This window comes from Pteropus alecto, unplaced genomic scaffold (assembly GCF_000325575.1).
Source record: "Pteropus alecto unplaced genomic scaffold, ASM32557v1 scaffold105, whole genome shotgun sequence".
NCBI lineage: Eukaryota > Metazoa > Chordata > Mammalia > Chiroptera > Pteropodidae > Pteropus > Pteropus alecto.
Window position 1 is genome coordinate 1,876,151 of NW_006436294.1, and position 25,197 is coordinate 1,901,347.

General features: G+C 53.0%; 2 protein-coding genes across 3 annotated transcripts in view; one reads left to right on the top strand and one right to left on the bottom strand.

Annotated features, from left to right (window-relative positions):
• The window catches only part of TG (thyroglobulin), a 216,739-nt gene that overhangs the window by 115,739 nt on the left and 75,803 nt on the right, over positions 1–25,197 (top strand). The window contains exons 40-41 of the mRNA XM_006912929.2: positions 571–730; positions 7,824–8,026. Of these exons, the coding sequence (XP_006912991.1) occupies positions 571–730; positions 7,824–8,026 (363 nt within the window). The remainder of the gene's footprint in view (positions 1–570; positions 731–7,823; positions 8,027–25,197) is intronic.
• SLA (Src like adaptor) overlaps positions 15,098–25,197 on the bottom strand; it is a 32,123-nt gene continuing 22,023 nt past the window's right edge. For both annotated transcript variants that reach the window (XM_006912928.3, XM_006912927.3), the window contains 4 exons: positions 24,514–24,617; positions 22,128–22,259; positions 18,059–18,191; positions 15,098–17,118 (listed from right to left, as the gene is read on the bottom strand). In XM_006912928.3, the coding sequence (XP_006912990.1) occupies positions 16,905–17,118; positions 18,059–18,191; positions 22,128–22,259; positions 24,514–24,617 (583 nt within the window). In that variant the 3' untranslated portion in view covers positions 15,098–16,904. The remainder of the gene's footprint in view (positions 17,119–18,058; positions 18,192–22,127; positions 22,260–24,513; positions 24,618–25,197) is intronic.

Genomic DNA, 25,197 nt, shown 5'->3' on the forward strand with positions numbered 1-25,197 from the left:
ATGGCCGTCCTCTCCCTGTGTGTGCGCGTGGCCTTCCGTGTGTGTGTGTGTCCTCATTGCCTCCTCATAGGACACCAGTCATATCGCACTGGGCCCACTCACTCACTTACCTCTTCACAGGACTTACCGCCAGGTACCGTCAACCTCTGAGGTCCAGGGTTTAAGACACCAACATGTGAAATTCGGGGGCACACAGTTCAGTCCACAGCACACACCCGGGGTTGCTGACAGAGTAGAGTTGACGGGAAGAGCCATGTGAAGGCTCGGCACCCGCCTCATTGCCGCCTCATAGGACACCAGTCGTATCGCACTGGGCCCACTCACTCACTTACCTCTGCACAGGACTTACCGCCAGGTACCACCCTGAGGTCCAGGGTTTAAGGCGCCAACATGTGAAATTCGGGGCACACGGTTCAGTCCACAGCACACTCCCGGGGTTGACGGAGTAGAGTTGACGGGAAGAGCCATGTGAAGGCTCGGCACCCGGCGCTTCCATGGGAAAGGTGCCCTCACCAAGCTCCGGGGCTGGCGATGCGCCAACCTCTAGCATCCGTGTTTCTCCCCCCACAGGCCCCCAACGCGTCCGTGCTAGTGTTCTTCCACAACACTTTGGAGGGCAGCGGGGGAGAAGGACGCCTGGCTCTCGATGGCTCCTTCTTGGCCGCCGTGGGCAACCTCATCGTGGTCACTGCTGGCTACCGAGTGGGCGTCTTCGGCTTCCTGAGCTCTGGTGAGTCGCTGGCGTGGCTGAAGACTGCCGATCCCTGAACTGAGGCTCCTTCAGTGCGTGTTCAGCCCTTTCTCCCCGAAGTCCCCTTCCCTCATGGTCCCTGGCCCCCCTCCAGCCCAGCTGAGCCGTCAGTGGGATGTCCAGCACGCTCATGAGACCCTCCAGCAAGGCTGATACTCACAGAGGAGGCGATAGTTGCCACTGATGTAGCTTTGTGTCTGAAGCCGCTCTAAGCACACTGCATGTCTTATCGTGTGTGTGCGTGTGTGTGTGTGTGTGTGTGTATGTTCTAAGCACACTGCATGTCTTATCGTGTGTGTGTGTGTGTGTGTGTGTGTGTGTGTGTGTTGAGGTCCCAGGAAGTTAGACACTTGCTCAAGGTCACGTGGTCAGGAAAGAGCAGATCCAGGACTCACCAGCGGGGCTGACCTGCCTGGGGAACTCTAGGGCGTGGACCACGGCTCGTCTGTCCCCAGGGAGTCCTCTGACCGGGAGTGGGGGCTGCATCAGCGACGTGTTCTCCCTCTGCTTCCGGCCTGGTTGGGAACACTGGCCTGTCCTCTCTAGTCCCAGACCCAGGTATGCCCCTGGTTACACCCTCTTCCCGCCCCTTGACCCCAGGGCTGAATGGAAGCTAAGCCAATCCCATCGCCATCTTTCCACATCTTCGTCTCTATGTGCAGCCCCGACCGGCTAGGGTGGTTGTCAGGCAGCCTTGGCAGAGGGCAGACCTGCCGGTCTGGGAATTCGGCGAGCCAGTCGTCGTCTCTGTGGCCTTGGACAAAACCCCTTCTTTCTCTGTAAAATGAGAATAATTTTACCCGACTTCCAAAGTTACTGGGTGGCTCAAGCGACCTACTGGATGGGGAAGGGCTTTGGAGATGGCGGTGGCTTTGTGAGCCCTCGAGGATGGACACGGAGCTTCGTCTCCGTTCCAAAGATCTCACTTAAGACCTGGAATGTGTCATCCGCTGAGTGCGGTTGGGCAGGTGGGAGGTGGCAGGCCCAGAATGTCAGACTCAACCAGCACGTGGCGGGTGGGTGGGGCTGGCCTCCAGCGTGAGAGCTGGGAGTGCTGGGGAATGCGGGCTGATGGAGCCGTGAAGAAGATTCCGGACCTGTACAACAAACAGGAAATGGGGAGCAAGGTGACACGAAAGGAGACCAGATGCCAATGTGGGAAAAGCGGGCGTTAAACAGACTTCAGACTTCCTGCGGGGGAGCAGGGTCAGCTGCTGAGACACTGGAATCGCTTTGCCTGGGTTCTCTTTCCACGGTTTAAGTCAGTCTCCCCTTCTGTGTGCCCCCGTCTGCGAAGTTCAGACGGCATCCTGCCGAACCGTGGCCAGGCGGAGCTCTGCACAGACATGGCTGACTTCTTGGCTCGGAGCATTTCCAGACAGAGGAGAGTAGATTTCCATATGTCCTCCATCCCCGGTGGGGCGGAGGCTCATGATTTCACGGACTGTAATCTTAGTGAGCATCCGTGTGCTTCTGGGAAGGCAGACTTGTTTTTGCTGCGGGTGGGGCACCAGCAGGGGAAGAACAGGACCCTTCCAGAACACTCGAGCCCTCTCATTCCTGACCGCAGCGCTCCCTGTTCACCGCGCTTCACGCAGAACCACCGGCAAGACAGAAGGAAGGTCACGCTCGACAAGAGCCTCTCTTTACCGGCTATTTCTCCCGGACAACCTTGTTTCATGCTCCAGGCCGCTCTGTGAGGCGGCATCACGTGCCTATTTCACAGATAAATCCACGAGGCTCAGAGAGGTTAAGAAATGTCATGCCCCTAGCTCGGAATGACATGCCCGGCGACAAACCGTGAGAGGAAATATACGTTAGCTTGCTCCCTCGGAGGTGTAGACACTCTTCCTGGGTAGGATGAGTCTTTTACGCTCGTTTCGCAGGGGTAGTTTCCCTCTGCTTTCTTCGCTCGAACTCCCAGCATTCCCCACGTGCCTGAGCTTTGAAGGCTCTCACGCTGTCTCCGTGGCCTTGGACGAAACCCCTCCCTGTGGCTCAGCCCAGACGGAGGAGCTATGGATCAGTCGAGTCACTCAGACACAGAGAAAGGGCAGGGGACACAGGAGTAGCCAGGCTACGATGCCAAAACAGGCTTGCTAAGTCCAGACCACCTGTCTCCTGCCGGCCACACACGTTTGACGACAAGGCTCTAGGAAGCAGCAGCTCCCGTGCAGAGGGTTAGAAGCTCAGGGCAGCAGGGGACACTTGGGAAGAAGGAAGGAGCAGGCGTGAGACCCAGCTAGCACCCGATGTGATCACGACGTAAGAACACCGTTCTCTTTTCTATTACCAATATATGTAGCGGATTTTATTATTTAGAGCAGTTTTAAATTTACAGGAGAATTGAGCAGAAAGTTCGGAGAGTTCCCATGTACTCCATCTTCCCCGCCTCAGTTTTCCCTTAATTGACATTGTGCATTGGTGCGGCACAGGTTACAACCTATAAGCTGATTGATAGGGATGTATTATTATTGACAAACTTCCATAGTTTACATTAGGGCTCATTGTGTTGTACGTGTTATGGGTTTCGACAGATGGATAATGACCTGCGTCCACCATTAGGGAATCATGCAGAATAGGTTCACTGCCCTTAAATTTCCCTGTGCTTCCCCTGTTCATCCCTCCCTTTTTCCATGTTAAATAGCTGGAAACTGCAGTTCAGATCCCAGGTCTGGAAAGAGCTGGGCTACTTAGAGTGCCAGCCCCGGACGGGCGTCCTAAAGGGCTCATGGGCTTTGCACTTGGCTAGAACAGAGCCTGAGAGCAGCCCCATCGCTCTGTGGGGCTGAGGGGCTCGGGGCAGTTCCCTCACTCTGCATCCCACCACAGGCTGCCCATCTCTCAAAAGGCACTAAGACTTGTGGGGCAGACGACATGAGGTAAAGTGTAAGAGGTGAACCCCTGGACCCTTGCCTGGGGCTTGCGGTGTTCAGGCCCCTTCTTTCTGCTGGGCGGGGCCTCTTCACGTCCAGGCTGAGTTGTGGTCTCGTCCCGGCCCTGTGTCTGGCCCGTGGCTGGCACAAAGCTGGCGTGCGCTGAGCCGTGTGGAGGACGTGCTCCATGCACATCGTCTCACTGGGAAACTGTGTGTGGCGTCTGCTGGCGTAGCCCAGAGCAGAATGCCCCCCAGGAGCACCAGACCCAGGAGTGCATTTCAGAAGGGATGCGAGGAAGATGGGAGCGGAAGCTGGTGCCCGTCTCGCCACTCACGAGACCCACTGGTGTCCTCTGCGAGACGAGGCGGGCCCAACCCAGTAGCACTTAAAGGGAGCCGTGGTTCCTGATGAGCTGAGCCGTCGGAAAGGAAGTGAGGGGGCTGGTCATGGTTCTGGGCAGGCCATTTCCCTGGCCTTGATCGTGCGGGCAGGACAGACCCCAGGGGACATGGGACGCAGCAACTACTCTTCTCTGTCTGGCGAGGCAATGTGGAAATGGGAACCGAGGGTGGTGGCGGGCAGGGTCAGAGGCAGAGCGGGTGGGCCATGGCCGACAGGCTTTTTGTAGTGTGTGGGAGCAGAGGAAGTGTGCTTTGGCCGGGGAGCCAGACACAGGCCAGGCACGGCGACTTTAGCGTTACCTCATCGTCTCTGGGGCACGCGGAGGCCCCCCAAGAGCGTCTGCCACCCTCTCTAACCGGAAGGACAGGGCAGAGGCCCACCCCAGTGGATGCCCCACCACAGGCGCAATTTCTGCCGCTGAAGATAATGCAGGCCCTGCAAAAGGCATCTGTGAGATGATGCTGGGACCTAAACCCATTTTATTTAAGAAAAATCAAACGACTTCTTTAGAACTACGCCAGGCACTGTTCTGTCTCTTTTACAAATAATGACTAATTTAATTATCGTAACAACCAAATGAGGTAGGCACTATTCTTATCCCCATTGTACAGATGGGGAAAATCAAGTCCCCTCCGGGCCCCACTGGACTCCTGGGTGGTAGAGCTGGGGCCTGTGTCCAGCTCGTCTGGTTCCAACACCCGTGTACTAAGCCAACACACCGTGCTGCCTTTTGTTGGTGGCTGTCAACAGGACCGGGGAGGGAACCCACCATGAGCCTAGAATTGTGCTAAGGAGCTTTAGAGGGATAGCTGAGCAAGCGAGAGCCAATTGGACAATGAGGGGACAGTCGCATGTCTGTTCGCTGGGGCGGTTCTGACCAGAGGACAGGAGACGGGGGGTGAAGGGGCGATCAGAGTGGGCCGGGGCAAGAGAGGAACGTTATCCTGAGGTCTCTGTTCGCATCTGTCTGAGCTGCGTGGGGCCAGCTGGCACAGAGCAGCCTTCTCCTGTTTCATGCCCCCAGCTCAGCTGTGTTTGTGGCAGGGCTGAGCCAGGTGGGGCCTGAGCAGGGGCCCTGAGGACAAGCAGAATCGGGGCTCAGCCACAGCCAGGCTGAAGGGGAATGGCCGTGGACGTGAGAATGGACACCGATGGCCGGCGAGGGTCCGTGGTGGGGCCCAGGCAACCCAGGCTGCTGAGATAGGCTGACGTCAACCTTAGAGGCTCTGCGAAGCCAGGAAGAGGTTTAGACTTGATGCAGTAGGAATGAAGGCGTTACGAAGACTTGGGAGCAGAGGAAGTTCCGTAAATAAAGCACTTCCGTTTAATGAAAATGGCACAGTGCCTTGCGCGTTATGGATTTTTCAGCAGATGTTTGTCGAATTGGATTGAAGGTTAGGACAGAAAGCTCTGAGCGTGCGTTGGGGTTTATCTCAGATTTGCTGCTTATACCCAAACAAGTTTTCCCCTGTTAAGTCTCAATTTTCTTACCGGTAAAGGAAAGGGTTGGACTCGACCATCTCAGACCAGGTGGTTAGCTGCCTTCTGTGCCTGTCCCTGAGTGTCAAGATCTTGCCTACCTCACCCTGCAGTATGTAGCACGGCTCCGTTCAAGACGTGTCTGGTGAGGGGCCTCTTGACGCCCCCTCACTCCTGAACTCCCGGGGGTCTGCAGACCCCAGAATGTCGGCATCGGCCCTTATCGTGTAAACAGGAAGCTGATACATGGGGAGTGGGAGTCAGGGTCAGCCCTCCCCAGCCCCATCCGCGTTGTCACTGGAAATGCAGGCCGTGGATGTCGCTTCCCAGACTTGCAGGATTGGACCTGCTGAGTGGATGCTCCACTTTCCCGCCTCGCCCGAGACCTCGGAAGCAAACGCATTTATCTTAACAGATGGACGCCCGCCACGTCCAGGGAAGCCCACAGCGAGGGGGGCACCAATGTCGGTGCTCTCGTCGGCTCTACGAATACCAGGCGGGGAAAACGGGGGGCAAAGCTTTTCTATTTGGGAATATGGGGTCCTGTCGGTAGTTCCTCACTTGGGACTGAATCCTGTCATCATAACTGTAGTCCTTCATGCACTTTTCCTGAGGACCTGTCACGTGCCGCTGGTTTCGATGGGGACACCGCCTGACAGGGAAGGCGATGGTGACAAATATCCTGAAAGGCGAACCTGACCTCGCCTGAGGGATGCCCGTGCACTGATGGCATTGCCCAGGCTGGGAGGATGGCCGGGCCGGAGGAGGAAGGCAGGGAAGGCAGCGGGCGGGGAGGGCTCTGGGCAGAGGAAGCCACACGCTCAGAGCACAGGCCTGGGAGAGGGCGGTGCGGGTGTGTTGGAACAGCCGATGGGAAGCCTGGGTGGCAGGAGCAGAGGCACAGGTTTGGGACAAAGGCAGATATGGCCAGGGACATGGACGACCCAGTCCCACGGGGCCGTGAATACACTGGACAAGCCAAGATAATGTCCTGAGGACAATGGGATGAGATGAGAGACTTTAGATCAGATGGGGCAGGGTGCGTGTGTGCGTGTGTGCGTGTGCGGGGGGGTGTGTGCACGTGTGTGCGTGTGTATGTGTGCATGTGTATGTGTGTGCATGTGCGTGTGTGTGTGCACGTGTGTATGCATGCATGTGTGTGCGTGTCTGTGTTAGAGAGATGATCAAAATTATAAGTTTAAAGACCACTCTACACGTGGCACAGAGACTTCTCTGGAGGGAGGAGGACGTGGACACAGCCGGCCGACGGCAATGGGAAACACGGGAGAGGCGGTGGCAGAGGTCAGTGGAGCGAGAGAGCTCGGGGCGCCTGGGGACAGCTTGGGGATACGGCAGACGGTGGTGTTGGGGAGAACTGCAAGGTCGTGCAGGGGCAGAATGGGGGTGACCCTGCATTTGGAGGAAAAGAGGAGACTCTGGAAGTGCTGTTGGCTGAGGTGCTCGGGAAACAGAATCAGTTCCTTCCGGAACGGAGCTGCCCCGAGGGGCCTGTGAGGCAGCTCCCTGGAGGAACATGAGGCGTCTGGAGCTCGGAGGGTCTCTGGCCCGACATGCTCCCCGAGACTCAGCAGCACGTGGGTGGGAACTGAAGGCGGGGCAGGGTCTGCTGGGGTTTGCAGAGCAAAGCAGGAGCGAGCCTCAGCTCTGACTGGGACAGGCCTGGCGTGTCGGAGTAGTGGGTGGCGTAGATGGACAAGGAGGACGGCCAGAAGGACATGGGCACATAGTCTCCCACACGCCAAGGTGAAAAGCACGCATTTGCTATACGTTCTTCTGTCTGAATCATCCCATTAAAAAAAGTAGTGCTGAGCTTTCAATAAATGAAGTCTATAAAAAGGAAAGAGCGATCGACTCAGCGGACGGCGACTAAAGGTCACGGAGGGTGAGGCAGTGGCGAGGAGCCTGCGTGCCGGCGGGGAGGAGCAGGGGGAGCCACCAGCAGCGGGTGAAGATGTGGGACAGGAAGTTCCTCTCCTCCCTGCCGCCGTGCCAAGCCTCTACTCTGAGCAGTTGCCGTAGCAACTGCGTCATCTAGGATGGGAAAGCTGTGGTCCAGAGAGGTGAAGTGACACGTCCAAGGCTCCCAGCTAGCAAAAGTGGAAGCGAGAACCCACGGCCGGGCGGCTGTGATTCCAGAGCCCATGCCCTTCCCGCCGGCCACACTGCGATCGTAACCACAGTCTCCACCTGCGCAGCCAGGAGACGCCACGTACCTGCCCTCGGCAGCACTGGGACGATTAAATTTCAGCTTGCAAAATCTCAGAGGGTAACAGGCTTTCCTCTTTCTACAGGGTCTGGCGAAGTGAGTGGCAACTGGGGGCTGCTGGACCAGGTGGCGGCTCTGACCTGGGTGCAGACCCACATCGGCGTGTTTGGGGGGGACTCTCGGCGCGTGGCCCTGGCAGCCGACCGCGGGGGCGCCGACGTGGCCAGCATCCACCTCCTACCCACCGGGGCTGCCACCTCCAGTCTCTTCCAGAGAGCCCTTCTGATGGTGAGTTGCCTGTGCCGCCTTCCGCCTCGCGGCAGGCTGGCCAGGCCCCCGCCCTTTCTCGCCTCTTGAGGCCAGTTGGCTTCCATTGCTTGGTTTCCTCTACCCTTTGTTCTGAGTGTGTGTCCTGCTCATGGCCATCTCTCCACGTGTCCGTGAGCCAGGGTGCTGAAGGGCTTCCCTGATGGCTGTCCCCGCATATCTACAGCACTAATAACTCCAGGTGGGGGGCGCGTTCTGTTTTCTGGGGGTGCCTCGCCAGGGTTCGATGGGCTGAACTGTCCGTTGCCTCACTTGTCCATAGACAACCACAGGGGATAGAATGAGAGACTTCTTGGTGGAGGAAAAGTTAATGATGAGGGTATAGTTTAGCCAACACGATGCTGGCTCCAGCCAGCAGCATCGCCCAAAGCAGGAGGGAAGTAGAAGCGAGAGCTCGCATTCCCCCCCAGCGTCGCTTCCCCGACCTCTGGGTTTAAACTTCGAATCTCCCCTTAAGCCGCCTAGCGCGTGCTCCATCCCTGCCCTGCGCGTCGCTCTGGCGGCCTGTCATTGGGGGACAGTATTGGGTGATTCATCACTCTCACTGACCTCTTCTGCCTCATCGGTGTTCTCTTGTCTGAGGTCTGAGGAGGGCAGAGGACCCTGGTACTTGTCCACATGGCAGGCAGCTGCGTCAGCAGCCACGGCGTGAGTCACAGAGCTCCGAGGTTTGGCCAAACGAGTTGTTGATTATGAATAAAGGCAAAGAAGGGAACTCAATACTCGTGATTGCATTGAGTGGTCTGGAGCACCCACTAGGTGGTGATGATGACGATGGTGATGATGATGATGGTGATGACGACGATGATGGTGGTGATGATGATAATGATGATGGTGATGAGGACGATGATGGTGGTGATGATGACGATGGTGATGATGACAATGGTGATGATGATTATGATGATGGTGATGAGGATGATGGTGATGATGATGATGATGATGATGGTGATGAGGATGATGGTGGTAAAGATATAACGATATTGATGATTATGATATAATGTTTACAATGACAATAGTTGTGATGGAAGAAATAATCTGGTTGACCGCAGCATACTCCCTGAAAACTATTCTGTCATTGATTAGCTTCTAATTTTACTATGTCCAATTGGTGCCAGGTGCTATGCTAGGTATTGGAAATGTCATGCTAAATAATTCATGTTCCAGTTCTCAGGAAGCTTATAGTTTCCTGGGAGGTGGCAGACAAACACTTCAAGCAGATATTTAAGAGGGGATCTTAGGGTGGTTCAGAGAGAACCCCTCAACCAAACACAGGGGAAGCAGGGAGTGTCGGGAATGCGTCCCAAGAGAGGGAAGTCTGAGCCAAGTGCTGAGGCATGCAACTGCAGAGGCCCGGCACACAGAGAAGGCTTGGCTCTTCTCCGAAATCACCGATCCCGTGATGCCACAGCAGGACAGGGTCTTTACAGACAGCAGAGGGGGGCGGGGAGGCAGGGCAGCCAGTGAGCACTGACCCCCTGGGGTTTGTCCCGAGCACATGGGAGCCACTGTCACTGAAGGTTTCGTTTGTTGGTGCCTTGGGTTGAGTTGGGTTTACCATTTCGACTCCTTTCTAAGAGTGCTGTTGGGTGGCCCTAATGTTCACGACGCTGGGCAATCATCGCCATTGATCATTTCCAGAACTTTTTTTTATCATTTCAAGTAGAACCCTGTACCTGTGAAACAGCTGCTCCCTATTCCTGTCCCCCAGCCCTCGCTAACCTCTGTCTAAATTTCCGTCTCCACGAAGTTTCCCATTCTAAGACATCCAATGAGTGGATCACACGAGATGTGTCCTTTGGTATCTGGCTTATTTCACTTAGCGTAATGTCTTCAAGGGTCATCCATGATCCATGCTGCGGCTTATGTCAGAATCGCGTTCCTTTTTTAGACTGAATAATATTCCATTGTGTGTATGTACCATATTTGTTTATTCGCTCATCTGTCGATGGACACTGGGTTGAATTCACCCTCCGGCTACTGTGAATAGCGCTGCTGTGTGCGTGGCTGTGCCATCGAAGCGTTTTTAAGCAGGCGGGAAACTTGCTTCCCTTTGAGAAGACTTCTCTTAGAGCCGGGGAGAGGATCAACTTGAGACGGACAGCTCTGGAGGCCGAGAAAGCAATGAGGAGACTACTAAGTACCACGAGTTCAGGAAAGAGGGAGAACCATGGAAACCCAGGCCACGGACCTGCCAGCAAGTCTGAGGCCGCATGATCGCCCCAGCGCTGTCAGGCCTGGGAGCCAAACCCTTGATCATGCAGAGGGTAGGAGCGGCGTTGGGCAGAACCGATGCGATCAGCATCGTCGCCATCCCTGACAGGGAGCAGTGCCACCTGCCATGCCTTCCCTCTCCTTCAGCTGCAGGAGCCTGCTGATCTTCTTTGAAGAGGCCGTGCTCTATTCTGCATTGTACAGGCGGCTTCTTCTACATAAGACACTTATCTGCCATCCTCCTCTGTGCGTGCCTATTCGTCCCGCAGGGAACCTTCCCACTCTTTTTGGGCTGGAAATGGACCCCCCTTTATGTGGCTCGTGCTGCCTGCACTTCTCTGTGTGATTTTGATCATGATGTCCCACCAGTAAATAATTATTCCCGCTGTCAAGGCTGTCTCCCTAAGACTCCGAGCTCTAGGAGAGCAGGGGCCAACCGCCGAGGATGAGCAGGCGAAGGAGAGACCCACAGGCTGCTTTATCTCCCTCCCCCGCTTTCTTGCGTGTCTCGTCCTCTGATTCAGGTTTTCTTTAATCTGGGCCTCTGTGGGGTCCATCTCAGAGGCAAGAGGTCTGAGCCCAAACATCTTTCAATTCCTGGTATTAAAAACAGAACTTCCTGCCTCTGAGTTGGTCCTGAAGTGACTTCTCCAGGGCCCCTTCGGAAACCATGCATGCAGCAGGACCCAGAAGACACCCCAAATACCTTCTAGGAGGCCCAGAAGGCAGAATTTTTTTAAAAAAAATTCTGGAGGTTTTAGATGTTTGGGGGATTTTAAAGACAAATCTGTTTTAACAAATGGTAGTGTATTTAAAAATAAACTCGCCATCTGTTTTAGTCATTCAGGGGCAGCTTTTACAAGTTCCCCCGGCAGTCTTTGGGAGGCATGTGGAATTATTTGGAATCGAGGGAACTGAAATTCTTCTATTTATTAGCTTTTCGTAAACGTTTTCTTTCCCGGCAGATATTTGAGGAATGAATGTGAGTTGGTGATACATTCTTGGATAAAATATTAAGTCTTTCTGCAAATCTTGGGGCCAGAACTGTGGAAGTAGCGGGTGAGAAAGACTCCTGTGACAATTAGTAGCTTATATTTATTTATTTAGCATGTTTGGGGCCATAAAGCACTTTCAGTGTATTATCTCAGAGATTCCTCACATTGATTCACAAGTAGTTTTTTTTAAATATCCAATCTAGAGGTAAGAAATCCAAGGCTCAGAGATGTTTAGTGACCCACTGAAGAAAACACAGCAGAGAAGGAGATGCTGTAGGGACTAGAACCTAAAGCCAAATCCTGTGTTTTTCCATCGGATAAGGCCACTTCCCCAGGGACTCGCGACTCTTTGGGTGTCTGAATGTCTAAGAGAAAGAGCCCAGGCCTAGGATCAGACAAGCCTGCATTACGATCTTGGCCTTGGGCAAAACCTTTCCCCCTTGCATTCTTCATGGATAAAATAGGTATGGTTAATTCTGTCTCCCAAGGGCTCAAGAAGCTGTCATCATGTCAAGTTGATAAAGTGTCCCGTAACCGTAGAACTGAAGAGCTCCAAGCTTCCCTCCTTCCATACCAAGCAAGTCGGCCGCAAACAAAAGCAGGTCTGGGCCTAGGCTGAAGCAGGAGGGGGGTGACACGTAGTAAACATGCATTCTGTGGCTCCGACACCTCGGCCAGTTCTAAGAGAAGATAGTGGAGGTCGTGTCCTCTGCGGTGTGAGTCACAGGACCCAGAAGAGACCGCTCCATTGCCCTATTTCTGCATTCCTGGGCGTGCATGCCAGGCCCCATGAGCTGGCCTCAAACTGAATTTTCCTGTCTCCTTTCCTGCATCATCTCCACCCGAACCCTGCTCTCCAGGCTCCCTGGCCGTCACCGTTCCTAGAAAACGCCATGCCTTCCTCTAGATCTTTCCATCACTGTTCTGTGGTCAGCACGTTCAGTTTTCCACCTGGAAAGTCACTCCCTTCTTCAGGGCTCAGCTGAAATGGGGCTTCCAAACCTTTCCCCGTCTCTTGAAGCAGAAGGAATCTTGCCATAGTGACAACACTTTTACTGAGCAGTTTTTAAGGAATTCTGCCTCGTCGTCTGTACTTGTGATGTTTCTAGCACGTATAATTCCAAGTGTAATTAGCACAGCGCCCAGTTCAAAGGGGTCCCCCGAGACCGTGCTGAGTCCCATGAAACTAATGGGAGGGAGGGAGTCGGGGCCCAGAGCATCGTTTTCTCCTGTTTCCACACGTGTCTCATCGCCTCCCCTCCCCCACCCCCCTGCGTCTCTCTCAATCAAAGCTGACCTAGCCATTCATGGGCTTTGATGCCTTCACAGATATGTATTTAGGATAAGTTTTTATTGATATTTTTAATATTTCTGGTGGGATTTTGATTGTAGTTTCATGGAATTTCTCAATTAATTTAGGAAAAATATCTACGTTTTTATGACGTTAACCTCGCCTCCAGGAATCGCGTTAACACCAGAACCATGAATAGAGCATTTTGGTCTCCTTAGGACTTTTCATCGCGTTTTGAACTTTGCTCCCTCAAAGTCGTGTGAAGTTGTTGGCGGCGAGTTCCTACGTATGTCGGAGTATGGCTGGCGTTGTGAATGCTGCTTTATTTTTTATCGTACTTCCCAGCTGGTACATGCTGGTGTAGGGGGCTAGGTTGGTTCTGCAATTTTCTGAGCTTTCTTACCACTTCTCATATTTGGTCAGTTCCGCTGAATTTTCTATACGGTTATCTCATTACCAAATAACGGCACGTCTATTTCGGTACCCATTGGAGCGAGATGCTCAACTGTTCCAACAGAGAGACCCAACACTAAAGCAGCCTAAATAATAACTATTCTTTTTCCTCTTTCTCAAATCATTTTCCAAGGTGAGGAGCTTGGGAGCCCACGTTCCTCCCAGGTGTTTCTCTGCCATCCTGGGGCCTCGTCCTCATTTGTGGGGAAGACTCTGGGTTGCCAGGAGCTCAGAATCAGGGAGGGGACAGAACGGGAGGAGAGCCACCCCTGCCAACTTAGGGAGGAAGGGACACCCTCCCTCCTGCAGGTCTTCGTGACCTGCAGCCCTGTGTGGATTTGCTTGCTTTATCCTTCATCCCGATCATTCTCGTTCATGTTTTTATCCATCATATTAATCTTAGTATTTAATCTATGTTTTGCTTTTTCAAATATTCCCCATGCCTATATTTTAAAAAACTGTGTACCATCTATGTCTGCCCTTATTATTATCTTTTATTTTCTCCTGTTTCTTGATAATCTATTGTTCTTTTAGCTTCTTGAGTTGAAAACTAACCTCAGTACCTTTCATTCTTTGTTTTCTGGTCAATGAAAGTCAAGCAATAAATTTCCCCCTTACTACTGTTATCAGCTATGCTCTGGAACATTCGAGAAGTAGCAATATGTCAAGAGTCTTGTGTCTTGCATTATTTTTCTCTTAACTCAAGGATATTTTTCTTTTGTAAATTGATTTCCAATTTTATTGCATCATCATCGTAGAGCGTGAACTGGAGGATTCTGACTCTTGAAATTTAGTAGATCTTCTTCTGTGAGTTAATGTATGCTTCATTCGTTGGCAGAAAAGTTATATAGTGTTACCAAAATCTTCACCTACCTATCTTTTTATTTATCTTCGCATAATCTATCAGTTTCTGAGAATCGTGTTAAAATCTCCAAATCAAATGATTGATTTATCTGTTTGTGCCTCTAACAGTTGCTTAATATATTTTGAAACTTATGTTAGATGAATTGAGGTTCAAACAGTAGATCTTCTTGGTGTATTGTTCCTTGCGTAACATCTCTCTCTGCCCTTAGGTAATTTATTTTCACCTAAATTCCATTTTGACTCAAAATTCAGTACGTTTCTTTTTGTTTGTTTTGCACGAAAATATTCCCCGCTACTTTACGTTCAAACTCCGCATCCTTTTATTTTAACTCCGTGTCAGGTAGACAATATAAAGTGGAGATTTTGAAATTTCACTTTCTACACAGTAACCACAACGCTCTTTTAAACAGGGAAATGATATGCTGCTACTCCCCTGCTTAGATTCTTCCAGTAGTTTACCATTTCTCCTAGAATAGACCCTAAACTCCTTCCCTTCCCGAGCAGGGCCCTGCAGGATCTCTCTGCCTCCTGCGGACAGCCCTCTCCTTCCCCTGCCCTCAGCCCCAGCACGGTGACCTTCAGATCCTTCTGCACACGGCCTCGATCCGGCCTGCCCGCATCACCCCGCTTCCTCTGTGCCTCTAACATTCTCCCTAGATCTTTGCATGGCTCTTTCCTTCGCGTCTTTCTGGGCCTCCGCTCGGCTGCCTCCCCTGGGAGGCCTTTCCAAAGTATCAGATGAAACGACTCCCCTGCCAGTTACTCTCCGACCCAGCAGCTCGTGCCTCTGCATTTGCCGCTGTCAGAAAAGTTTCCTTGTTTTCTTATGATATCAAGCTCCTGGTAGCAGAGAACTCCAGCCTCAGCACCTAGCGCAGTGTCCGGTATTTCACAGGTGTCCAAAAAAATATATATAGAGAGAGAAATTCTTGGAAGAACAAAGTGCAGAGGTACCACAAGTAACAGGGAGAAGGATCTAGGCAAGACGGAATTTTTATAACGTCCGCCTTCAAGTGCGATTAGATACCCTCACTAGTCATAAACTCTGGTTTTCTTAAGGCTGCGTCTCAAAAGAATCTGAGCTGCTAGCCAGTGAGGTTCCTATCGGTATTCCTCGTTTCCGTCTCTGTCCAGTTGCAAGTTTACTTAAAAATTTGAAACCCACAGGAACTTTTGAATGAACCACCCACCCGGCTCACCCAGGATGCTCTCTCTAAATTCCAGGGGTTAAATATTTATTAAGTTTATTTTAATCAGGAATAAATACATGATTTAGCAAAACGTAATGCTTCCCACTGAGAGACCCTTCCAAATCCTCCCTACACATTCCAACCCCATTAGTCACAACGGAAAACAACGCGTAAGACACCGTACGAACATCTGGAGTATGCGAGGTCACCCAGCCTTGTGGCGGAAGTCAGCGTGCACAGTGTTATATTCATTTCCCGTACATTGGCTGGTCCCTTTGAAACAGCCTTTTGGGATTGTTGAGGAAACCACAAATGTCTGCTTGTATAAACACGCCGGAATCCGATGATACAGAAGATCCTGTAAATGCATATACACAGACGGCGAGCACAGGGGGCTCAGATCTGCGGAACGCGTGTGCTGTCGGGCAGGGAGACATACTGCACGTGCCCATCGTGCTCCCGGATCTCCTTGCAACAGGGGAAAAGGAGTCACGGCTTCATCCGCAGCCCCCTTCCTAACTCCATGCGGATGGGCGGTCTGCAGAGAAGTGCTTCTCCTTCTCCAGGTCTTGCCTGTGTTTCTCTCTCCTCGCTTAAAATCATGTAAGACAGGGTTAAGCCACTGTGACTCCATCTTTCCTGGAGCCCAGAGCTTTTACTCATGTGGCCACCAGACCCCTCTTAGAATAAAACACTGGATGAATAAATTCTTCAGAACTCATCAATTTCCTTTTTTTTAAAAAATGTGACCATTCTGACCTCTTCAGTCCAGGTGGCACTTGCACTCTCTGAAGGTCCAGCTAAAACGGCAGGTCCTGGGTGCCCTTACCTGACCCCAGTCCCACCTGCAGCCGTGAGCTGATTTCTGCTTGTACATCCCACGTGCACACTATTTGTTTTTAGACTTTTCTCCCTGTCTACACTGTGAGCACCTCTGCTGAGGCCCGGGGCTTATTTATCTTTTTATCTTTTATCTTTTCTCTTGATCTGACACCTTAACAGGACTTAAACAGTGTCTCTTCGGGCAGTCATAAATGAATAGTTGGTGTATTAATATGGGTGAGAATCTCAGCATGCCACAGAAGCTTTTTCTGTGCTGCAAAGCTGTGCTGAGGACATAGTGAAAGCTTGCACAGTTCCAAGCCCAGCCTTGTGCTTCCCGGCCAGCAGCCTCCTCCCCACCACCTCCCCCAGTCCATTTGCCCTGCCCCCTGCAGAAGTAGAGAGGCCAACTGACTTTTGCGCCTATGGCTTTGGGCCCGGCAGGGCAAAGAGATCTCCTGATTCAGGACTAATTAGGAAGGTTGAATGTTTAGTGTCACCGAGTTCTCTTAAAGAGAGGAGATGCACACCGAAGGAAGGTCTCTTCGTGGATTAGTTTTAAAGTTCCACGCAGGGGACCAGTTTGCAAACCCAGACCCTCCGCCAGCACGCGGCTTTTGGCTCATCTCCTCATTCAGAGGTTTTCTCCAACGAGCTCGGAGCGCGACCATCTGGACGGTTTGCGCGAGGGTGGTCCCTGGGCACGTCCTGTGTCCGTCTTTCCCACAAACGCGACGAGCACACGCATAACATACAAGCAAGACCCTTCTGAAACAGTGCCTGTCCACAGCGCCAGTCGCCATGTCGCGATGTCCCGAGCAGACACCAGGCGGGGCTCCCTTTGTCATGATATGGGTAGAGAAGATGCGAGTCCAAGTCTCGCGTGGCTTCCCTCGGCTCCCGGAAGGCGTGAGGTTCCTCCGGGGCCAGGGAGCCACACCTTTCTGCAAGATCCCAGGCGATGGCGGGAACCTCTGCTCCTTCGGGGCGCGCGCCGTGGCGTGTGCTCCTGGCTAGTCTTCGAAGTACGGCTGCGACGGGAACAGGGAGCTCTTCCTTTTGCTCCCACTGTACATCAGGGACAGGCTTTTCTTCTTCCTATCCAAGGGAGCGCTGTCACTGCTCGTCAGCGACAAGTAGGAGGCGATGCTTTCCCGGAGGCCGTAGCTGAACAGCGACTCGTCCACAACGAGGGGGTTTCCTGCTCCCTCGGGGTCCTCCCGCAGCCTGTGAGTGGGGAGAAAGGGGCAGAGGAAAGGAAGAAAGAGAGAGGGACATAACGGGATGGAGGACAGGAGAAAGAGACAAGGAAGGGAGCGTGGTTAGTACAGCATTTCTCTAACTCGTGGTTCTCATGCTGTTTCTTGTATTTGCGGCTGTGTGAGCTTATGTGAATCACTGAACCTCTCTGAACCGCCATTTCTTTGGAAGACTAAAATGCCCGGCTGCAAATTTTAATGACTATTTCTTTATGATATTTACAAGGAAGAGCAGTTTTATTCATCTCCCAGGCAATTTCGAGCTCTGATTTTCTTTGAATTTACCAGCGAGATGTCTGGATCAGTATTTAACTAGTAGGATAATCCACCAATTCCCAATCACAGATACCTCTAAGTTGCAATAGCTGACACTCAAATAAAACAAATCAGTGGAGCATGTTTTTCTCTTAACAAAAGATGAAATCGCCTTATGATTTTGCTGATGTGTTTAAGCTTTCTGAGTGAGTTTAAAATAAGATGACATTTATACGAGATTTATGTGTGTGTTACTCTCTAGGATGCTAACGTTAGAAAGGCGAGGTGGTCTCTTTCAGCTACAAAAGCTTCTGCTGACACTTAATGGGGACTCAGTAAATGTTTGCAGAACTCAGGGGACCGACGGTCTCAGCAGAGAGTTACTAGGGCTCTGCCACCGACCCCATGAGGCCGAAGGCTGGGTCTGCCTCTCAGGGGACATTGGGGATCTGTGGGTCTGCTGCACCTGCTCAGTGTGCCTGCCGTCAGGTATCAGCAGTGCCGGCTGTAATTGGCCAAGGTTTTCATGCGCCAGGCTCACACACTGGTTTGGGGGCTCATGCGTTCATGGAGAACACACATGCACACGCACACACGCGCGCGCACACACACACACACACACATGCACACTCTCTCACACACAGACTCCCCACCTGGACATTCTCCTCCAGTCAAAGGTCTTCTGACGCAAGGCAACAGGCGAGTCGGGGGCCCTCACTGCCGGGGTGGCCGTGCTCTGAGTGAGGCACGGTGTGGTCAGCACACAGCAGAGGCCATCGGCCACCTCTGAGGAGGGAAGCACACAGCTGGTCAGTGACTCTGAGACGCCGCGGCCGGCGTCGGGCACGAGGCCCGAGGAACTGCCCAGTTGTTCCCAAGGGGAAACGGAAGCCGAGATTTGAAAAGGGGTGTGGAGGGGCCGAGAGTCACGTGCCCAGGGTTTAAGAGATGTCGACGTGCCCTGAATATACGCTGTGTTTAGCTTGGTGCAGGTACAGAGTAGAGTTGAGGATCCAGAATCAACCAAACTCAGGTTTAAATTTCCGCTTTGACCCTATGTACTTCGCCTGGAACCTCTCTGAGCCTCGGTTTCCTCAACCGTGAAGTTAGAGGGATGGAGCTGGTGCATGAGAACAGCTGGCAGAGTGCCCGGGTGTGGCCCCGGCCTCGGTGGTTTCACACCGAGACAAAGGCCCCTCAACGTTTGGGGCCGGGCCTCTTGTGGGCAGGGCGTGCGTGGGGCGTCTGTGTACAAGGCCGACTGCCCGAAGCACGGAGAATGGCATGTGATACAGCATGGTGGGCTCTTAGACAGGTTTGCAGGAAGAAAGGAAGGTAAAAGAAACAATGATAGAAGATGGGGAAGGAAGGAAGGGAGAGGAGGGAGGAGGAAGGATCGAAGGAAGGAAAGAAGGAAGGAAGGAAGGAGGGAAGGAGGGAAGGAGGGAAGGGGAAAGCAAGAGAGAGAAAAGGAGAGGAAGGAGTAAAGACTGGTTTAAAAAGACAAAAGACACAGGAAAATGAGGAGAAAAACCAAGATCTCAAGGCAGAAGAGGGAAAGTGGACAAAGAAAAAAATGAAAAAGTAAAAGAAATCGCTCCTCTTTACCAGATACTTGAGCACAAAGAGAAGGAAAATGAAAAGCATCCATTTTTTTTTTCCTCAGCTAGTATGACGTGTCTGAGCTTCCAGGAGCAGTAAGAAGCAGCCTCCATCTCTTTGAAGCCTTCTAGCTGTGCTGTCGTGACAAAGATTGATTCTGGCCATGCTCGGACATTCTGACAGATTGAGGAAATTCTGTGTCCAAGACCCTAGTGCTCCTCATGCCTCGGGTCGGGGGAGGGTGATGGAGTGGCCAAGGACGCCAGACGCTGCTGGTGTCCCACAGGGCTGAGCCGCCCTGGCTCGAGCAAACCTACCCCCAGGTTTTAAGAAGCCCGTTACACCAACGCTGGTCTCTGCCTCCATGTAACTTATGGAGCTCTTGGGGTGTCCTTCTCAAGAAACAGAAGGAAATTGTAGCTGAAGAAGCACACCCGGGCTGTCAGAGGGTGACACTCAATAATGCCATTTTGCAGTGTGCTATCTGCCTTCCATGTGAACGGGAACGTCCACCCTGGCCCGCGCCGAGGCAGTGAGCCTGGACCCTGAGGTTAGAGGGAGCTTAATTGGATGTGAGTCTGAAATAATTACCTGTCAGGAGTAGGAAATTGAAATGACCTCCCAGGTTAGGGGGTGAGGGAGACCAAGTCAGACACAAAAACTAAAGAAATCAGCTCCAGTGGACAGCCCAAGATGGGGGCTCAGTGACAGTCCTTCCGTAGAAAGGTTGCTACTTAGGTTGAAAAGGAAAATTTGGCAAAAAGTAAAGAAACCAACATTTCTAAGCACACGCTGAGCTAGCCTGCCACACTTCACCTGGGCGAGGCCCAGACAGATCACCGAGCAGTTGGCACTGTTAGACCCATTTTGGGAATGGAGACACTAGGATCCTGGGGTCAGGCAGCTCAAGGTCACAGAAATGTGACCCAAACCCGCCTCATGGACTCAGAACCAGGCATTTGTTCCGAAAGCTGCTCATTGCTTCTGGAATGGAAAAAGAGAGAAATCCTACACGGCCTCTGAGGTTAACACACTCTTCAATTCTCCGCAGTCTGTAGAACTCCCTAGAACACTCATATTCCTCACACCCATCCACCCCAACTCTACGTCCATCGTTCCCACGTTCCTGTCCCTTATTTTCCTGGCCATGTGTCAGAACTCATTTGTGTCCCGCCCTCCCCGGCCTGTTCTCGCGATGACTGCCTTAGCGCACACCCTCCCTGACCCTGTGCCTTGCGGGAGGTAAACTAGCCACATGGTTTCCACTTTGGGCACCTGAGGGGCACAGGAAGCATTTCAGGGTTTCGGGGCCTTTTCAGTTCTTCCCAGGGCGAACGGGTGGCTGCGAGCCGTGTGTTTACTGGTGCGGTAGCCAGGGACGCAGGTCTGCGAGGCACCGCTCTGCCTGGTGCAGCAGCATCTCTGGGTCGTCCTGGCCCGGAAGCCTCGCGAGCCGCCCTGTCCATGAAATCTTTGCTGGGCGGCGTCCTCTTCGTGTTTGCTTTTGTCTATGCAAAACTTATGGTCTCCACGCCTCTCGTATGATTGTTATTAGAAGCCAAATACCACAACCGTGCTTTACTCATCGCCGGCACGAGGCGGCCGTTTCCAGGACTGCCTTCCTCTTTCGCTTTGAGCCTCGCTGCCGGGTTTTTCGACAGCACAGAGGCGACGCTCGCTCTCATTCATTCTGCATCTGCCGCGTGCCCGGCCGATGCACGTGTTGCATGAACGATCGTGTTTGAGAATCATTCCAACCGCCCGTGGGGACCCGAGTCCAGGAGAGGCTTCTGTACAAAGTCTCGCGGAGCCCAGGGCCTAGTGGGGGCCTGTGTTCCCTCGTAGCTATTACCCCGTCATGACCTGTGCTGCTCGCAGGCCAAGTGCGATAACCGAGGTCCCGCGGACTCCTTCTTTCTCCTCGAAATGCCCTTCAAGACCCCACACCCTAAAAAATGCCAGCACAGATCCCGGCGGTGTGAGGTCAGACCTCCCGACCTGGAAGGGGGTGTCGCTGACAAAGCGAAAGCATCTTCTCCTCCTCCTCCCTCCAGTACACAGTGGAAGGGTGGGAGAGAGATGCCCCGACCAGGGTCTGGTGGCTGACATGTAGGAGGAGCCGCGTTTACGTGCCAGGCGCTCTCCCCGGCACCTGCCGCACGCTGACTCCGTGAGCGGTCCCAGCGTCCCCGAGGTGGGAGCAGTCAGCATCTTCATTACACAGAGAAGGAAGGAGGCAGCGGGTTGAACAACTAGCCCTATGTTGCCCAAAAGCTCTGGGGTATGAACACAATGTTCCAGAGCCAACTTCTATAAACGTGGCCAACTTTTTACTATTTCTCCCTTTTCCATAGGGTAAAATTACAACTCCTGACCTGGCATTCAGGCCTTTCAGTCTAACTCGGATCTTTCTCTCCCGACACTGCACTGTCCCATCGCCCACATCAAAACCACACTCTGCTCCTACGACCTTGGAGGACACTCCTCGTCCTGGTCAGCGGGGACCTCTTGGGCCCTCTCCTGGGTCCAGGAAGGAGATGCGAATGAGTGAAGTCCAATCCTAGGTCTTTACGGGCTTGCTGGGAGACACAGACTAGCATGCAGTCAACTAGACAGCAAGGCAGAGTGGGCAGAATTCTGGGGAAAAGGCTGGCATCAGGAGGGACAGAGATGACAGGTGACTAAGCCTACCTCCTAACACTTCGTCATCAAAGAGGGTGAAGGCTGAGGAGAATTTTGACGTGCAGAAAAGGGGAAAAAAGTGGCATCTCTGAATAAAGTCCCAGAGCCCTGCAGATGTGTGGCCCACTCAAGGAGGTGCGAGCGGTCTGCGGCTGTGAACATTAGAGCATCCTGATTTGCTTCCCTTACGGGTAGAGGGAGGGCGAAGTCGAGATGAGCTATGTTTTAGTGCTCAGGCGGCGTTCACGGGCAGGCTGTTCCAGCCTGAAATTTGCAGTGCGAATTAATAAGAAGCCAGCAACATGAGGAAGGCAGGATGGGCAGAGAGGGAGTAAATCGTATGTATTGGTGGCCCGCATGCATCCCGGGCCGAGGGTGCCATGGGGCAGTTGGCAAAGGGGGGGCTTCGCCAGTCAGCCTCGACGGAGTGTTTCTTACCGGAATAGTGGTTCACCAGGTCCTCCAGGCACTGGAAGGTGAGCCTCGGGGAGATGTAATACCAGTTGTTTGGCAGTCGGAAGATGCGGTAGTGCTTGACCTGCCTGTGTCTCACGGAGAGGGAGTAGAGGCCTGCAGGAAGCGGAAGGCGAGTCAGTGGCATTCGACGTGTCCCCACCGGAAAGCAACCATCACTCCAGCCCTAGGCAGAGAGATTCTCTCGGCCCAGGACACAGCGCTGAAACCTGGACAGGCACTCTTGTTCGTGGGCGGCCGCAGAACCCCACCGCGTGCACGCCCACGGAGCTCTCTCCTTAGAGATCAGGGGTGGGGGTCATGTTAGCGGCCTCACTGCAGTAACCACATCGCGATACAGGATTTCAAGTGCACGGCCCGCTCGTCGCTTTGTGAGGTTACTGTCGGGTGCTTCCACGTCCTGTGGTGGGGCCTTAGGTGAGATGAAATGATCAGAGTCTGGCCGCACCCGTGGGTCGGATTCGTGGTCATCCTTGGCTCTGCACTCTCTAAGTGTTCGTGCCGTCATGTTCTACCTTGTGCCACCAATGCCACCGCACTACACCTTTGAAGGGGCCGTTTGAGTTATGCCTCCCATTTCCTGGTCCCCACTCTCTCTGATTTATGCTTGCTGTTCTCAGAAATTTGGGAAAAGTGGCAGTCAAGACATTTTTCTGGGTCTCCCTAAGAAACATGTAAAGCAAGTGTCTTTTCTCATTAAGCACCATTAGAATAATGACCTAACATGGGTTAATAAGAGTCCGATGTGGCCTGCATCTCTCTTAGCCTTGGTTTTCTCATCTATAAAGTAAGAGAATTGGACTCAGATGATGTTTAAAAGTCCTTCCTGCTCTTCTGGGGTCCCAGGGGTGAAAGGCTCACCAGGCAGAGAGAGGAGGGGAGAGAACTCGATTTTCCCCAGTCTTTGATGTGTGTGCTGGGCTGGGGCCCAGCTCCATCCAAGTGAAATCTCCACTAATTCTCAGGAAGGCCCAGCGGGGAGGTATTGTCCCCAAATAGTTTGTAGACAGAAAAACTGAGGCCCAGAGCCCCCGAGTGACATGGCCAGAGGCACACAGCTTGGAAGAGGCTGACTTAGGCTTGTCCTGAGCCCACCTCCGAGACTAGCACCCCGATGGCCGTCCTCGCTTGGCCCTAGGCCCGCCCTCTGAGCTGACCCAGCATGTATCTTCCGGTAATGTTAGCACAGGCTGGAAGTACGGCCAGCAGGTCAAGGGTGGCAGGCGGAAACTTATGAGGACTTCGCATACCCGAGGGAACAGAGCCTGCCCCCTCTCTAGCCCTAGCCCGGCTGCAGATCTGCTTGCTGCATCTGTGTTTAGATCGGCGCTGGCTCCCCGGGCCAGGTTCTCCTCACTTGGGCCATGCCGGTTTAGAGGCTCTGGCTCAGGCTCCCCGCTGCCCTGGGGGAAGCTGAGACCTGCACAAAGTTTGCCCTTGCTCTGATCTTGCTCTCCTCCAGCATACTATCTCTGAAAGTGGTTCTTGGATTTTTCTAATCACGGATGGTGGCCCCTGCCTCCCCAAAGCAAGGCTGCTGCATCACCAGGTGGCTCTGGCATTTCTGAGTGAAGATGCTTACCAGGCGCGCGGGCGATACCCTCAGATACCGTTCTCTCTTCTTCGAGAGCGAGCGCACAAGGAGCGAGCCAAGCACTCGGAAACGTCTTCCGTACTTAAAAAGTTATGATTATTCTTACTGAGTCTGGGAAGCCCAGGCTGTTAAGCGTTTTGCTTCTGCACTTTAAGCTGGGTGCCGGCCAGCGTAGGGGGCACTTCCCTGTTGTTAATCCTTTGTTGTAGATAAGGGAACCTAGGCTTGGAGAGAGGCTGTGACTTCTTAAAGATTCATACAGCCAGAGTCAGGAGCCCTCGCCCTGAGCCTCGACAAAGGGCCCAGCGATGTCATTTTCACCGAGTTCCTTAACGCAGGGGCTTCCTCCCCATTTCCCAGACAGGGAAACTGGGCTCGGAGAAGGAAGTGACCGGCCCCAGCCACCCCAGGTGCAGAGCTGGAGAGCAGGGCCCGGGCCTAGTGCAGAGCCCACGCGCTCTCTGCAGCCACCTGTGCTGGGCGTTCGATTTTCTTCTCAGTTGACGGGAAATTTCCCTGCAGGAGTCAGCAGGGTCAGATACGGGTCCAAGCCCCTGGCAGCGCCCCACCTGGTCCCCCATACCTGTTTCTAGTCCCCTAGCTTTGCTGGCCTCACCGGGGGTGTGTGGGCTGCAGGGAGCTTGCTACATGGGATCGAGCGTGGGAGGCGGGAGGACAAGCCCTGTGACCAGTCGGCTGGGAGCAAAGCCTGCTCGTCTGGCCTGAGCATGGAAGGACGGGTCTGAGGCTGCTCACCTTTCTTCGTCTCGCTCTCTCTGATCATGAAGGAGCCAATCTTTGTGTCTGGCAGCTGCAGCAGCTCCTCGGCCTTGTCTCTGCCGAGCCCTTCGAACAGCCAGCTGGGAAGTGAGAAGGCAGATGTCAGTGTCCTGAGTACGCTTTCCCCGCAAAAGACAGGAGGGGTGTGGAAATTAAGATCGGGGGCCAGTTAACATAAAACTGCTGGGACCGAAAACAGGAGGGGGATCGATGCTTCGTTCGTTCATTCATTCATTTATTCATTCGTTCATACTATTAATCTTTCAAATAAAATTCCTGGGTGCCTACTGCCAGCCAGGTATGACATTGGATAATGAGGACACAAAGCTGCATAAACGTCTTTCTTGCTCCATTTCTCAAATGCCAGCTGGACCGTGCCTATTCCGTATTATGTGCTACACAGCATTTGGAAACTTGGTAAGGAACCTCCTTGGTAGATTGTTTAATATCTCTCTCCTTCATAATCTAACTACCCGGCCTCTCCCTCACCATCCCACGAGGGCAGGGATTGTGTCTGTCGTTTTGGGTTTCGTCTTTGGTCACCAAGGTCAGGTTATTGACCTTGGTATATATTTGTGAATGAACGAATGGGCACGAGAAAGAAAAAAAAGGAAACGTGGGTGCATAATTTCACCAACTTAACAAGTACCACTTTGCATT